Consider the following 17,521-nt stretch of genomic DNA (forward strand, 5'->3'; position numbering starts at 1 on the left):
ACAGGGTAGTGAGATATAAGAATAAAAAGGACAGTGCATGGTGGACAGAAGAGATTAGAAATACTGTGGAAGAGAAAAAAAAAGGCACATAACAGATTGCTCAATAGGAATATACCAGTGGAAGTTCAGCAAAGGAGGAGGGAAGAATACAAAATATGTAAGTGGAGTGTTAGGAAGCTGGTAGAGGAAGCAAAGAAAGAATAGATAAAGATTTTGGAAAGAAGTTAAGTGAAAAGTTTTTGGGTAATAAGACACTACTGGAAGTACGTGAAAAGGGGAAAGAGGTGGATGTAAGAGTAGAAATGTTAATGTGAGAAGTAAGGAAGGTGAGTGAGTTGCTGAATCTAAAGGATGAAGTGAAAGGAAGATGGAAAGAGTATTTTGAAGAACTGATGAGTGAGGGAGAAGGGGAGGTGGCAGTTGTTACATGCATGGGTATGGAGGATGGAAGGATAGGATACAAGTGCAAGGGCTTGTAACAAAAAGGAAGGGAAGAAGGGCAGTAATGAGGCTGAAGGTAGGAAAGGCACCTGGAGTAGATGGGATTATGGCCAAAATGCTAAAGGATGGAGGAACACGTGTGATAAGAGTAAATGCAACTTGTATGTAATTTAGCATGGAAACAAGGTTGTGCCTGAGGATTGAGTGAAAGCTATTATAATTCTTCTATTTAAAGGGAAAGTTGCTAAGAATGTATGTAACAGTTATAGAGGTATACCAGGAAAAGTGTATGCAAGAATTGACAAAGTGATGGAAGTGACTGAATGCAGAATAAGTGAAAAGCAATGGGATTTTAGGAAAGGTAGGGGATGTGTGGATCAGATTTTTGTCATAAAGATTACCATGGAAAAGTATTTAGTGATAAGTGAAAAGTTGTATGCAGCTTTTATGAAAATGGAGAAAGCATATGACAGTCGAGTGGAATGCTTTATGGGATGTGTTAAGGATATATGGTATAGGGGGACAACTGTTGGAATGAATTGTGGAGTGGTAGTACAATGGATGAGGTTGGTGTGAGTGGAAGACCACCTGTGACATAGGCAAGTAGGTGGAGGAATACTGGAGGGAGAGAAATAGTGGAAGAATGTGTGGAATGGTGTATGTGAGGGAAAAATGTAAGGACAGGGATAAATGGAGACTCTTTTGCCGTGGCCACCGCTTGATGGGAGTTCCTGGAGGGAACGGGTGTGAGAGATATAGATAGATAGATTGTCTTTGCAGTCATTTCGCTAGAGTTGCCGTTTGTCAGTGGCCCGTTAAGTGTGAGGCACTGAAGGCTAAAATGTGGCCACCCCTTGATATGAGTTCCTAGAGGGAACGAGTGTGAGAGTTATAGATAAATAGATTGTCTTTGCAGTCACTTCGCTAGAGTTGCCATTTGTCAGTGGCCTGTTAAGGGTGAGGCATTAAAGGCTAAAATGTGGCACTGGAGTTCATGTTATGGAAACTCTAATGTCTTGGCCACCCCCTTGAGGGAGTTTCGGGTAGGAATAGGCATCAGACTTAGGAACCTAGGAAATGAAGAAATGGTGAGGTATCTGGGCAGTATAAAGTATTGCACAAGCACAATACTTACAGGACTTGTTTTGGTAAATCTTTAATTGTTCTATTGTACCTTTTGGATATATATGTTCAGAAGGTAGCTCTAATCTGAGAATGTTTGTCAGTGTTGCACATAGTAATATAGTTGAAAAAGTGATTCTCTCTTTTTAGGCTTTTTTCTCACAGCTTTACTTTGCTGCTTTTATTATGATAACCTTATCACTGTTATGACTAACATCATTTATTGCATACTTTTCATGATTGAGGGCATAAGAAAAAATATTCCAGCATGAAGCATTCTTTGGACAAGGCTTACACCTATGCTTTGTACAGTTTGATGCACTGCTAATTAGAATATGTATTCAACTTCTTTCACAGAAAGGTTATGTGCATGGCAAGCTTCTTCATGGCACATTTAGCAGATGACTTCATATGTACAGAAATCCGGGAAAATATCTGTCTTCATGGAACATGTAGCATTAACTTGGGAAAGAGTTTTTGACATGAGGATTGGTGAATTATCTCTTTAGGGGTTTGCTTCTTGCTGGTAAAATTACATTATAACAAATCCATTGTTACTTTCTTAAGTTTTTTGTAACATTTTGAATATTTTCATCCAAAATAATAAGGGAATATGAAAGAGAATTGAAGCTGTGAACAAGATTCTGAATTGCTTCACAGGCAGTATTTTGATTATTTAGGAGCTGCAAACCAATCTCAGAATCCAATTTGCCTATTGGTGTGAAATTGAAACATGACATAGGCTTATTGCAATTGCATTGAAAAGCTGAACAAAAAGAGTTTTAAGCTTTGCCTCATCATATATAAATTCATTTGAAAAAATGTTTTGTTTTCCTAAAACTAGATTTCTGTAAGTAGTTCTAAAATTTTTTATGTAAAACAATCAACTTTTCTCTCACCCATAAGGCTGGAGGTGGAGATGGATGTGCACCACAGCAGCAAGGTCTCGGAGGGGGAAACTTTGGAGGCACCAAGAAGCAGCGCAGCAGACGAGGAGGCAAACACAGGTTAGTTAGTTGTAAGATTAATGAGTAATTCATTCTGAAGAATGGTTGGTATTACATTTTGGAAGATTTTGCAGTTAATATTGCACACAGTCATCAAAAATTTGTTTGATGATATTTGAATTACTTCTACCTTTCAGCAGGAAAGTCATTAAATCTCTCTTTCCTTACATCTATCACTGATTTTCATCTATTACTGTGATTTTCATTTGTTTTCCTTTTATTAGAATATAACATCTTTTTAACTCCTTTATGTCTTCATCTCCTAAATACTTATTTTTCTCCTTACCTATATTCCTGCTGTAGCTAGAGATGCATCTGTGTCTCATACAAACTTCTTTTTTTTTTCTTTTAATGTTGAAAGCTCCAGAAACTGACAAAAGTCCATATCAAGGCCGGGCCTCTATTGAAGTATAGAGGGAATAATGAAAGGGAAAAGAAAAGACAAGAGAAAGTATTTATGAACTTTGGAGGAAGTGAAAAACCTGTCTTTGAAATGTGCCATTTCATAATTACTGGGATAGACATGGGAAGGTAGAGAATTCCAAAGCCTTGACATGTAGGGAAAGAAGCAGTTATCAGAGCGGCCCACCCATGAGTTGCCGATGGCCATACAGTAGTTATGTGACACAGCAGCTTGCTGAGCATTGCATGGTGTATCAAGTGGTAGGGGCACACAAACAGCCAGCTCTTGGGAGCAAAAACCAAAGTAATAGCTAAAGAAGAGTGAAAGTGAACCAATATTGTGGCATAAGGCAAGAGCATCAAGTTTGGAAATTTGCCCTTTTTTTATGCTGAAGGCTCCAGTCACAGACAAGCAGCCAGCTTTCGGGAACAAAAGCAAAAGTAATACCTACAGAAGAAGGAAAGTGAACCAACATTGTGGTGTGGGGCAAGGGGATCAAGTTTGGAAGTTAGCCTGGGACAATTTATAAGGCAGACTGCTTTTGACTCAACTGTGTCAAGTAAGGATGCAGAGTTAGAACCACCCCAAATGGGAGAGCAGTACTCTATACAAGGATGAATCAGTCTCTTGTATAAGGGAGCAACTGTTCAGAAGAGAAGTTTCGACATCTAAACAGGACACTCAGTTTTTTAGAGGCAAACTTTGCTATTCCTGTGTTGTTGGCAGGACTGGGGAGGATATTGCAAGATTTTTTCTTTCATTATACTAACTCTACTCTTTTTTTTTGTACAAGCTCTCTCCTCGTAAATGCTCTTATTTCATACAAAGGCACAATATTGATGATGAATGACATGAATATATGTAGAAGTATTATGCCTGGAGTAGGGAGGTAAGCTAAGATATAGTACAATATAGTATGGTATGGTATGGTATGGTAATGGTAGTGGTATGGTATGGTATGTTATGATGTGGTAATGGTATGGTACTGTAAATATTACATCTTTTACAATACAAGTGGCTATTAGGTGGATTTTTTCTTTGGAGATATTTTAGCTCTTTACCTGTCATCCGTTTCCAAAATACTCCATTACTCCAGGATTACATAAGGAAGAAATTAGATGCAATCGTTATGTAATTTCTTCTGCAGGCATAAGATGGGGATGCCTCCTCTTCTTATGTACTTATGCTAAAATCACTCTTTGAGCCACTTATTCCAAGACATTCCTCATGTTATTCGTTTTCTTTTTCTTTGCCAACTGATACATATAAGTGTTCTTATTAATAATTAGGTATTCAACAAACTACATATTTTCCACTAGGTCACCATGTACACATGACCTTGAGATGGATGGCTTTACTCTTATGAGTCATTGTAGGAGCACTGAGGAAAGCAGAAAATTTTCCTGCACTTGTAGAGACCAACTACTGATACAATCTTTATACAGAGGTATAAAAAGTTCGAACATTATTTGGTGTTGGCCATTGTTTCCTAAGAGAACAATGGTTGATGTTGGCATCATTTAATGGTGGTTGCTGTTTAATGGTCAGATCCTGTTGTTCCTCAACCCCATTTTCACCCGTATACTTAAAAATACACACTTTCTTGAATTGCATTCGCAGTGATACAACAAGCATTTCCCATTTTCCTCCTTAGGTATGCCATGCTTTTTTATCATTATATTATGATTATTATACTTTGAGGCTGTCTCCTGTGTTCGTGAGGTAGTGCAAGGAAACAGACGAAAGAATGGCCTAACCCACCCACATACACATGTATATACATAAATGCCCACACATGCACATATACATACCTATACATTTCAGTGTATACATACATATACATACACAGACATATATTTTTTTTTTTTTTTTTTTTTTATACTTTGTCGCTGTCTCCCGCGTTTGCGAGGTAGCGCAAGGAAACAGACGAAAGAAATGGCCCAACCCCCCCCATACACATGTATATACATACGTCCACACACGCAAATATACACACCTACACAGCTTTCCATGGTTTACCCCAGACGCTTCACATGCCTTGATTCAATCCACTGACAGCACGTCAACCCCGGTATACCACATCGATCCAATTTACTCTATTCCTTGCCCTCCTTTCACCCTCCTGCATGTTCAGGCCCCGATCACACAAAATCTTTTTCACTCCATCTTTCCACCTCCAATTTGGTCTCCCTCTTCTCCTCGTTCCCTCCACCTCCGACACATATATCCTCTTGGTCAATCTTTCCTCACTCATTCTCTCCATGTGCCCAAACCACTTCAAAACACCCTCTTCTGCTCTCTCAACCACGCTCTTTTTATTTCCATACATCTCTCTTACCCTTACGTTACTCACTCGATCAAACCACCTCACACCACACATTGTCCTCAAACATCTCATTTCCAGCACATCCATCCTCCTGCACACAACTCTATCCATAGCCCACGCCTCGCAACCATACAACATTGTTGGAACCACTATTCCTTCAAACATACCCATTTTTGCTTTCCGAGATAATGTTCTCGACTTCCACACATTTTTCAAGGCCCCCAGAATTTTCGCCCCCTCCCCCACCCTATGATCCACTTCCGCTTCCATGGTTCCATCCGCTGCCAGATCCACTCCCAGATATCTAAAACACTTCACTTCCTCCAGTTTTTCTCCATTCAAACTCACCTCCCAATTGACTTGATCCTCAACCCTACTGTACCTAATAACCTTGCTCTTTTTCACATTTACTCTTAACTTTCTTCTTCCACACACTTTACCAAACTCAGTCACCAGCTTCTGCAGTTTCTCACATGAATCAGCCACCAGCGCTGTATCATCAGCAAACAACAACTGACTCACTTCCCAAGCTCTCTTATCCCCAACAGACTTCATACTTGCCCCTCTTTCCAAAACTCTTGCATTTACCTCCCTAACAACCCCATCCATAAACAAATTAAACAACCATGGAGACATCACACACCCCTGCCGCAAACCTACATTCACTGAGAACCAGTCACTTTCCTCTCTTCCTACACGTACACTTGCCTTACATCCTCGATAAAAACTTTTCACTGCTTCTAACAACTTTCCTCCCACACCATATATTCTTAATACCTTCCACATTTATAGTAGTGGTGATGTGAGAAGGAGATGGAATGAGTATTTTGAAGGTTTGTTGAATGTGTCTGATGACAGAGTGGCAGATATAGGGTGTTTGGGTCGAGGTGGTGTGCAAAGTGAGAGGGTTAGGGAAAATGATTTGGTAAACAGAGAAGAGGTAGTAAAAGCTTTGCGGAAGATGAAAGCCGGCAAGGCAGCAGGTTTGGATGGTATTGCAGTGGAATTTATAAAAAAGGGGGTGACTGTATTGTTGACTGGTTGGTAAGGTTATTTAATGTATGTATGACTCATGGTGAGGTGCCTGAGGATTGGCAGAATGCGTGCATAGTGCCATTGTACAAAGGCAAAGGGGATAAGAGTGAGTGCTCAAATTACAGAGGTATAAGTTTGTTGAGTATTCCTGGTAAATTATATGGGAGGGTATTGATTGAGAGGGTGAAGGCATGTACAGAGCATCAGATTGGGGAAGAGCAGTGTGGTTTCAGAAGTGGTAGAGGATGTGTGGATCAGGTGTTTGCTTTGAAGAATGTATGTGAGAAATACTTAGAAAAGCAAATGGATTTGTATGTAGCATTTATGGATCTGGAGAAGGCATATGATAGAGTTGATAGAGATGCTCTGTGGAAGGTATTAAGAATATATGGTGTGGGAGGCAAGTTGTTAGAAGCAGTGAAGAGTTTTTATCGAGGATGTAAGGCATGTGTACGTGTAGGAAGAGAGGAAAGTGATTGGTTCTCAGTGAATGTAGGTTTGCGGCAGGGGTGTGTGATGTCTCCATGGTTGTTTAATTTGTTTATGGATGGGGTTGTTAGGGAGGTAAATGCAAGAGTCTTGGAAAGAGGGGCAAGTATGAAGTCTGTTGGGGATGAGAGAGCTTGGGAAGTGAGTCAGTTGTTGTTCGCTGATGATACAGCGCTGGTGGCGGATTCATGTGAGAAACTGCAGAAGCTGGTGACGGAGTTTGGTAAAGTGTGTGGAAGAAGAAAGTTAAGAGTAAATGTGAATAAGAGCAAGGTTATTAGGTACAGTAGGGTTGAGGGTCAAGTCAATTGGGAGGTGAGTTTGAATGGAGAAAAACTGGAGGAAGTGAAGTGTTTTAGATATCTGGGAGTGGATCTGTCAGCGGATGGAACCATGGAAGCGGAAGTGGATCATAGGGTGGGGGAGGGGGCGAAAATTTTGGGAGCCTTGAAAAATGTTTGGAAGTCGAGAACATTATCCCGGAAAGCAAAAATGGGTATGTTTGAAGGAATAGTAGTTCCAACAATGTTGTATGGTTGTGAGGCGTGGGCTATGGATAGAGTTGTGCGCAGGAGGATGGATGTGCTGGAAATGAGATGTTTGAGGACAATGTGTGGTGTGAGGTGGTTTGATCGAGTAAGTAACGTAAGGGTAAGAGAGATGTGTGGAAATAAAAAGAGCGTGGTTGAGAGAGCAGAAGAGGGTGTTTTGAAATGGTTTGGGTACATGGAGAGAATGAGTGAGGAAAGATTGACCAAGAGGATATATGTGTCGGAGGTGGAGGGAACGAGGAGAAGAGGGAGACCAAATTGGAGGTGGAAAGATGGAGTGAAAAGGATTTTGTGTGATCGGGGCCTGAACATGCAGGAGGGTGAAAGGAGGGCAAGGAATAGAGTGAATTGGAGCGATGTGGTATACAGGGGTTGACGTGCTGTCAGTGGATTGAATCAAGGCATGTGAAGCGTCCGGGGTAAACCAAGGAAAGCTGTGTAGGTATGTATATTTGCGTGTGTGGACGTGTGTATGTACATGTGTATGGGGGGGGTTGGGCCATTTCTTTCGTCTGTTTCCTTGCGCTACCTCGCAAACGCGGGAGACAGCGACAAAGTATAAAAAAAAAAAAAAAAAAAAAAAATATACATCGAGGATGTAAGGCATGTGTACGTGTAGGAAGAGAGGAAAGTGATTGGTTCTCAGTGAATGTAGGTTTGCGGCAGGGGTGTGTGATGTCTCCATGGTTGTTTAATTTGTTTATGGATGGGGTTGTTAGGGAGGTAAATGCAAGAGTTTTGGAAAGAGGGGCAAGTATGAAGTCTGTTGGGGATGAGAAAGCTTGGGAAGTGAGTCAGTTGTTGTTCGCTGATGATACAGCGCTGGTGGCTGATTCATGTGAGAAACTGCAGAAGCTGGTGACTGAGTTTGGTAAAGTGTGTGGAAGAAGAAAGTTAAGAGTAAATGTGAATAAGAGCAAGGTTATTAGGTACAGTAGGGTTGAGGGTCAAGTCAATTGGGAGGTGAGTTTGAATGGAGAAAAACTGGAGGAAGTGAAGTGTTTTAGATATCCGGGAGTGGATCTGGCAGCGGATGGAACCATGGAAGCGGAAGTGGATCATAGGGTGGGGGAGGGGGCGAAAATTCTGGGGGCCTTGCAGAATGTGTGGAAGTCGAGAGCATTATCTCGGAAAGCAAAAATGGGTATGTTTGAAGGAATAGTGGTTCCAACAATGTTGTATGGTTGCGAGGCGTGGGCTATGGATAGAGTTGTGCGCAGGAGGATGGATGTGCTGGAAATGAGATGTTTGAGGACAATGTGTGGTGTGAGGTGGTTTGATCGAGTGAGTAACGTAAGGGTAAGAGAGATGTGTGGAAATAAAAAGAGCGTGGTTGAGAGAGCAGAAGAGGGTGTTTTTGAAGTGGTTTGGGCACATGGAGAGAATGAGTGAGGAAAGATTGACCAAGAGGATATATGTGTCGGAGGTGGAGGGAACGAGGAGAAGAGGGAGACCAAATTGGAGGTGGAAAGATGGAGTGAAAAAGATTTTGTGTGATCGGGGCCTGAACATGCAGGAGGGTGAAAGGAGGGCAAGGAATAGAGTGAATTGGAGCGATGTGGTATACCGGGGTTGACGTGCTGTCAGTGGATTGAATCAAGGCATGTGAAGCATCTGGGGTAAACCATGGAAAGCTGTGTAGGTATGTATATTTGCGTGTGTGGACGTATGTATATACATGTGTATGGGGGGGGTTGGGCCATTTCTTTCGTCTGTTTCCTTGCGCTACCTCGCAAACGCGAGAGACAGCGACAAAGTATAAAAAAAAAAAAAAAAAAAAAATTTATATATACACATTTAGATATTCATACATGTTGTCTTCATCCATTCCTGCCACCACCTCGCTACACATGAAATGACACCCCCTCCCCCCGCATGTGTATGAGGTAGCGCTAGGAAAAGACAACAAAGGCCACATTCGTTCACACTCAGTCTCTAGCTGTCATGTGTAATGCACCAAAACCACAGCTCCCTTTCCATATCCAGGCCCAACAAAACTTTTCATGGTTTACCCCAGACGCTTCACATGCCCTGGTTCAATCCATTGACAGCACGTCAACCCCACTATACCACATCATTCCAGTTCACTCTATTCCTTGCACGCCTTTCACCCTCCCATATGTTCAGGCCCCAATCGCTCAAAATCTTTTTCACTTCATCCTTCCACCTCCAATTTGGTCTCCCACTTCTTGTTCCCTCCACTTCTGACACATATATCCTCTTTGTCAATCTTTCCCCACTCATTCTCTCCTTTGACCAAACCATTTCAATACACCCTCTTCTGCTCTCTCACCCACACTCTTTTTATTAACACACATCTCTCTTACCCTTTCATTACTTACTCGATCAAACCACCTTGCACCACATATTGTCCTCAAACATCTCATTTCCAACACATCCTTGCCTCCTCTGCACAAACCTATCTATTGTCCATGCCTCACAACCATGTAACATTGTTGGAACCACTATTCCTTCAAACATACCCATTTTTGCCCTCTGAGATAAGGTTTTCGCCTTCCACACATTCTTCAACGCTCCCAGAACCTTTGCCCCCTCCACCACCCTGTGACTCACTTCTGCTTCCATGGTTCCATCTGTTGCCAATCCACTCCCAGATATCTAAAACACTTCACTTCCTCCAGTTTTTCTCCATTCAAACTTGCCTCCCAGTTAGCTTGTCCCACAATCCTACTGAACCTAATAACCTTACTCTTATTCACATTTACTCTCAGCTTTCTTCTTTCACACACTTTACCAAACTCACTCACCAACTTCTGCAGTTTCTCACCCAAATCAGCCACCAGCACTGCATTGTCAGTGAACAACAACTGACTCACTTCCCAAGCCCTCTCATCCACAACAGACTGCATACTTGCCCCTCTTTCCAAAACTCTTGCATTCACCTCCCTAACAACCCCATAAACAAATTAAACAGCCATAGGGGCATCTTACACCCCTGCCGCAAACCAAAATTCGCTGGGAACCCCTCACTTTCCTTTCTTTCTGCTCGTACATATGCCTTACATCCTCAATAAAAACTTTTCACTGCTTCTAGCAACTTACCTCCCACACCATATACTCTTAATACCTTCCACAGAGCATCTCTATCAACTCTATCGTATACCTTCTCCAGGTCCATAAATGCTACATACAAATCCATTTGCTTTTCTAAGTATTTCTCACATACATTTTTCAAAGCAAACACCTGATCCACACATCCTCAACCACTTCTGAAACCACACTGCTCCTCCCCAATCTGATGCTCTGTATACGCCTTGACCCTCTCGATTAATACTTTTTATTATATCTTGGAATTACAGTATCACCCGCTTTTGCATCATATCTATTATCACCTTGCATCAAAATCTACTAAAGCATTTCTTAAGCTCCTTCCAAAAAGTAATAATTTCTCCCTTACTCTTCACTACCCTGAGCATGTGCGCTGTCACTTACTTCTCATAGTGTACTTTTATTGTTACCCACATCACTTTTGAACTTACTTGCACTCTTTAACACAGTCCCTCTGTTGATCCCTCAATAGAAGAACCACTCTTTGTTTTGCTTTTATCTTCTCACTAATATTCCTTGTACATTCCCAAACCTCTTCACCTACTTACCTTTTCATTTCATTCAGAGCTAGAACATCTAAGTAATCCTCATCAAACACAACTTTACCTTGTTTTCATTTTGGTTACAACCACACATATCCATACACCCCATCTTATTTTTTAAAGTAATAATACAATAGGTGAGAGTTTCTAGTCCTTCACAATTATTCCAATTGGTTGGGTAGGGTATTTTCTCCCCATACCCAGGAATAGTAAGAAAAAAGGTATGAATATGGAGGCCACTAATAAACATCTAATGGGTTGCTGTAATGTTTCTTGGTTGTTTCTTTTTTATTTTTGTAGGAGCTGTTTGTTTATTATCTTAATGTGTCACTGTTTTTTATGTTTCATTCACATTGTCTTTGTATCTGTCTCGTGCCTATTTTAACTTTGTGTGAAAATTGTCATTAATCTATCAACGCTATCATGGATTAGGTCACGCGGTGGCAACAGTGCTCCTGTTGCCAACCCAGGAGCCCAGAGTCCTTCAAAACAGGCAGCAGCAAAGGCTTCTACACCAGTGTCTGTTTCCAGCCCTACCTCAGTATCTAGTGCAGCTTCAGTTCTTGCTCCAAGTACTGTCCACAACACTGCTCCTGGAGTAGCTTCACCCACCGTCCACCCTCGACCTCCACCAGCAGCAACAGCAGCAAAGGTTTTGGTGTGAACTCCTGGCCTTTGTTAGTGGTTCTTTTATTTCACTGTCTTATTGGTCTTAAATCCAGGAGCTGAGCTCTGAAGATCTCATTTAGGCAAGTCTTAAGATCGAATATGAATGCTAAAATATTTTAATTCTTTTCACTACAGTATTCTGTTAATCACCTTGTTGAATGATTTAATGTACATTAGACCATCATTCCTGATTTTATAAATGAGCCAGAAAATTTTCAAGTCAGACCTTTTCAGGTGATATTATTATTAAACATTTGATATTTCGTCTAGTAAAGCCTCATATGATATCTTGATTCAAAGGATTTACAGAAATTGACAAACTGTAGGAAATGACAGCTGTCTCATAAGCATAATGGACTAATAATAATATATGTTACAACTTGTTTGTATGCTTAAGTTTAAAGGAAGCATTCAGTATGCAAAGATTCCATATATTGCCATTATTTAGAAGTATCACGCGACACAAGCAAATTCTTCTCAGGAGGAAGTAGCATTATCTTAAATGAGTGAAAATATTGAATGATTCACAAGCTATTTTGTTTTATAGGCAGTACCAAAACAGTCATATGCACTACCTGATATTTGTTAAGGTGATTTTTTTTCTTTTAACAACTCATTATTTGTTGAGGGATTGTTATCTCCCATCTTTACTCCCATCTAGAAGTGTGGCATTATCCTTGTTGACTTTAGAATCATAGCCGTAGTAATTAGAACCAGCTTGGTGCATGGTTACATATTGCACCTACCTTAACATAAGGTACATTGTTCCAGCTAACTCTTTTTATCTTGAGTCTCATCAGTACTCATATGGTAAGTTGTGTATCGATTCTTGTTTATTAAATGAATTGCACGTCAGTAGGATTATCATTTTATTATGACAAGTGATAGATGAAATTGTCGTTGTGTCAGGCAACGATATTTTAAAAATTTGTGCTGCTGCTTGGAAAGTATAACTAATATATAGCGGTTTCACAGTACCATATTTTCTATGGTTTGTATTGATAGTAATAGGGAACTGAAGAATTAGGTATGATTATGATACTTTATTATAATAATGAAAATATATTCATTTTTGAAGAGATATGGGCAAGACCCTTGACTCCAAGTGGCAGCAGTATTTAGAGGGAACCCTCTAGATTTGGAAAGATGTTGCACTAGAGTTCCTCTCAGCTGCAACTATAAGTTGTAGATAATTTCATACAGATTCCAGTGTCATGATTATCCAGGACTTAGCTAGTCAGAATCTTATTTTCTCAGACAAAACAGTTTGGTTAGATATTATTTTTTATCTTTCTTGAAATGCATAATTAGAATAAATATATCTAAGGTTTGTATTGAAAACTTGTGGAAACAGTGACTGCTTCTTTTGTAGATAGCTCATGATGTATATATGGTCTTAAGTGTTCAGGCTAGCAGACATCCTGTCTTGCCCAGGAGGAGGTTACCACACTAACTTTTTTTGTAATTTCATGTCACCTCAAGATATTTGCTAACTTTTTCTCTAAATGTAAAGATGATTAACAGAGGTATTAATGTGGTTGTTTTTCCAAAGTCACAGTTGGGATGTAAAAATGTTTTCCAAGGCTCTTGGTTTTAACACTTTGTTGAGTGTAATTCACACTGAGTTATATGATATTTAAACCAACAAATATAGGAATAGTGCACATTAACTAAACTTGTCAGCAAGGCATGTGGTTGATAAATATCATGGTTCCAAATATACCTCATTTACCCCTTGAGAATTTTCGAACCATTTCTTTTTGTATGGCTTATTGTTTCTTCTCAGAGGGAATACCTTGTTTACAAATTGTTTTTCCTTGTTTTCTAGATTGAGTGTGCTTATTTCAGTGAATAGCATATATTCTTGTGAGGTATAAAGTCAAATTTTTATTCCGTTTCTACATACCTTTCAGTTTATTTTCACTTTCTGCAGATTTTTTAATACATTCATGCTTTAAGAGTCACTTCAGTGATAGTGATGCATTATCAGATTTTTATCTTATGTAATTCCTGAAGTTAATGTTGATTATTGTTCTGCAAAATATGTAGGTATTGAGTTACTTATACTATAATGATACTCTCTTGATTTTGTAGGAACTGTTGAAGATTTGCTTGAATTAGTACATCTGAAACAAGGAATATTTGTTATTTTCTGCAGGGGAACTGAAACTAGCATGATTATGAAAAGAAATGAAATTTAGTACAAACTTACATGAAAGTGAACTTTGTATACATTAAACCAAGTACATAAATGGAACCTGAAAAGACTAAGATTTATCACATGTACAATAAAAAACATTGAAATTTAGTACAATTGGAAGCAGAACAATATTTTAGTATTCCCAGAAACAAGTCAAAGTTAGTACAACTGGAAACTGAAGTTAACATAAGTACAACCTGTAACAATTGAAATTTAGTAAAACAAAGGAATTATGACCCATACTTGTGAGAAAGGTATTGTGTAGGAATGATCTGTTAAAAGGGAATATTTTTGTATTTCATTAGCTTGTATTTTACAAGTGCTTGATAGCTGTGCTACTGTATCAAGAAATTTTTCATAAGTTATTTTATTGGGGAAGAATAAAGCTGTCAGTAAGAAGATCGCTTGATTATTTTAACTTAACCCTTTCCATGCAATGGCAGGCATATAGCTTATCCCACTGTGTGTGACAGTAGGCATACAGCATAACCCCCTCCCCCCTACAGTATAGGCTCTGGAGAGAAAAATAAAAGGTAATTGTTCCATATTTTGACTGTGGCAATGAATAAAGTACTTATCCAAGATTGCAAAATGTAAAAATCTTTTTAGGTGCTACAGGTCATACAGTACAGTTAGATGTCAAATGGTGTGCAACCAATGCAGACTTATGTATGAGTACACAGTTGTATTTTTCTTGCTTTTATTACATAAGTACAATAGTTTATATTAGTGTTTGTTTTAGCATTTATCAGTTTTTATATAGCTTTCTAATTTGTATGAAAAATTCCATGAAAAATCCATGGGTTTTCCCTGCTGCCCTGACAGCATGGTGTACAACTCCCTCCAGTAACCTGAGATAAAGGTACTCTATTGTATGGTGAATCCCTTGTGGCTCCTAGCATCATTTATAACAATCAAAACAAAAATGTCAAGTATATTAAAGCACCAGATTTGAAATATTGAAAATCATTAAAAGGCAGAACCTGCAACAAAATTTATAGTAGACAAAAGTTAGGCCATGCAATGAAATGTACATTATATGGAGTTGGGTCTTGCATGGGAAGGATTAAGGGTGAGATAGATGGAAACTAGATTTGATTATGTTAAAGTGGCTTATGTTATGACTGAAAGTGTTGGTCATATTTTGAAGCACTGGTTCTTTGAGGGTACAAGGTTGAGCTGTGATTTGATGATATAATTTCATTCATGTTGTAACTTTATACCTGTATGTGTGGCTTAGATTTTTTTCTACTTCTGACCTTTAGTCAGAGCAAGCCCATAGTATTACAAGCAAATTGTAGCAATGAAATCTCTGCTCTGCAATTGTATCTCTTCATGAAGCTTCATGATTGTGTGTTGTACCTTTTGGTAATAGCTTTAGACACAACTTATGGTTGTATAATGTGATAAAAATACATTAGATATTTTAAACATCATGTTGTTTCAACATATATCCTTATTGATGTGTTTTAGCTTAACTATTTAACCAAATATGACAAGTTCTTGGTTTCCTTTTATTATAAATGACAGCTATAGAAAGAATGTATGGGAATAGGGACAATGGGGCAGTTGTTTAGCTATTTCTCATGCTTCACTATTGAAGCAGGAATGACAGTAAGGTTGTGTAATTGATAAGGAAATTGAGGATTTATTTGTGCATTATATTAGTTTTACTTTTTTCATACTTGTTTGTTGATTCTTGCATTAGCAGAGTAGTACCAGTAACAGACTAAACAAAGGCTGCATTCCCTCATATCCATTCTCTAGCTGCCAAATGTAATGCACCAAGACCACAGCTCCCTATCCACAACCAGACCCCACATACCTTCCCATGGTTTAACCTGGCTGCTTTGTAAGCCTTGGTTCAGTCCATTGATAGCATGTCACCCTATTCACTCTACCTCAGCCATGTTTTTCACCCTCCTGCATGCTCTGACCCTGATTTCTCAAAATCTTTTTCACTACATCCTTTCATTTCCAATTTGGTCTCACCCTTCTCCTTGTCTCTTCCACTTCTGACATATGTCCTCTTTGTCAGACTCTTTTCACTGATTCTCTCCATATGTCCAAACCATTAGCACACCCTCCTCAGCTTTCTCAACCACACTCTTATTACTACACCTCTCTCTTACCCTAATATTACATACTCGATCAAACCACCTAATGCTACCTATTGTCCTTGAACATTTCCAAATTATCCACCCTTCTCTGCACATCCCCATTTATAGCTCATGCCCTGCATCCGTACAGTATCACTGGGACTACATACCTTCATACACACCCATTTTCACCCTCCCAGATAACAACCTCCTTTGTTAGACTTTCCTGAATGCTTCAAAAAACTCATCCACATTATTATTATTATTATTATTTATTTTACTTATTTTAGTATACTTTATCGCTGTCTCCCTCATTAGCGAGGTAGCGCAAGGAAAAGACGAAAGAATGGCCCAACCCCCCAACCCACCCACATACACATGCATATAAATACACATCCACATATGCACATATACATACCTATACATCTCGACGTATACATATATATACACACACAGACATATACATGTGCATAATTCATACTGTCTGCCCTTATTCATTCCCGTTGCCACCCCACCACACATGAAATGAAAACCCCCTCCCCCTGCATGTGTGCGAGCTAGCGCTAGGAAAAGACAATAAAGGCCACATTCGTTCACACTCAGTCTCTAGCTGTCATGTATAATGCACTAAAATCACAGCTCCCTTTCCACATCCAGGCCCCACAAAACTTTGCATGGTTTACCCCAGATGCTTCAAATGCCCTGGTTCAATCCATTGACAGCACGTCGACCCTGGTATACCACATCGTTCTAATTCATTCTATTCCTTGCACGCCTTTCATCCTGCATGTTCAGGCCCCAATCACTCAAAATCTTTTTCACTCCATCTTTCCACCTCCAATTTGGTCTCCCACTTCTCCTCGTTCCCTCCACCTCTGACACATATATTCTCTTTGTCAATCTTTCCTCACTCATTCTCTCCATGTGACCAAATCATTTCAAAACACCCTCTTCTGCTCTCTCAACCACACTCATTTTATTACCACACATCTCTCTTACCGTTTTATTACTTACTCGATCAAACCACCTCAAACCACATATTATCCTCAAACATCTCATTTCCAGTACATCCACCCTCCTCCGCACAACTCTATCTATAGCCCACACCTTGCAACCATATAACATTGTTGGAACCTTTATTCCGTCAAACATACCCATTTTTGCTTTCCAAGATAACTTTCTTGACTTCCACACATTTTTCAATGCTCCCAGAACTTTTGCCCCCTTCCCCACCCTATGATTCACTTCTGCTTCTATGGTTCCATCTGCTGCCAAATCCACTCCCAGATATCTAAAACACTTCACTTCCTCCAGTTTTTCTCCATTCAAACTTACTTCCCAAGTGACTTGTCCCTCAACCCTACTGTACCTAATAACCATGCTCTTATTCACATTTACTCTCAGCTTTCTTCTTTCACACACTTTACCAAACTCAGTCACCAGCTTCTGCAGTTTCTCACCCGAATCAGCCACCAGCGCTGTATCATCAGTGAACAACAACTGACTCACTTCCCAAGCTCTCTCATCCACAACAGACTGCATACTTGCCCCTCTTTCCCAAACTCTTG

General features: G+C 39.6%; 1 protein-coding gene and 1 long non-coding RNA gene across 2 annotated transcripts in view; one reads left to right on the top strand and one right to left on the bottom strand.

Moving 5' to 3' along the window:
- Positions 1–15,287, top strand: part of GTPBP1 (GTP-binding protein 1) — an 81,017-nt gene extending 65,730 nt beyond the window's left edge. Inside the window, exons 12-13 of the mRNA XM_071683267.1 lie at positions 2,470–2,570; positions 11,418–15,287. Of these exons, the coding sequence (XP_071539368.1) occupies positions 2,470–2,570; positions 11,418–11,649 (333 nt within the window). The 3' untranslated portion in view covers positions 11,650–15,287. The remainder of the gene's footprint in view (positions 1–2,469; positions 2,571–11,417) is intronic.
- Positions 12,683–17,521, bottom strand: part of LOC139760299 (uncharacterized) — a 28,364-nt gene continuing 23,525 nt past the window's right edge. Inside the window, exon 3 of the long non-coding RNA XR_011715306.1 lies at positions 12,683–13,780. This is a non-coding gene — a long non-coding RNA (uncharacterized lncRNA). The remainder of the gene's footprint in view (positions 13,781–17,521) is intronic.

Source organism: Panulirus ornatus, chromosome 3 (genome assembly GCF_036320965.1).
Source record: "Panulirus ornatus isolate Po-2019 chromosome 3, ASM3632096v1, whole genome shotgun sequence".
NCBI lineage: Eukaryota > Metazoa > Arthropoda > Malacostraca > Decapoda > Palinuridae > Panulirus > Panulirus ornatus.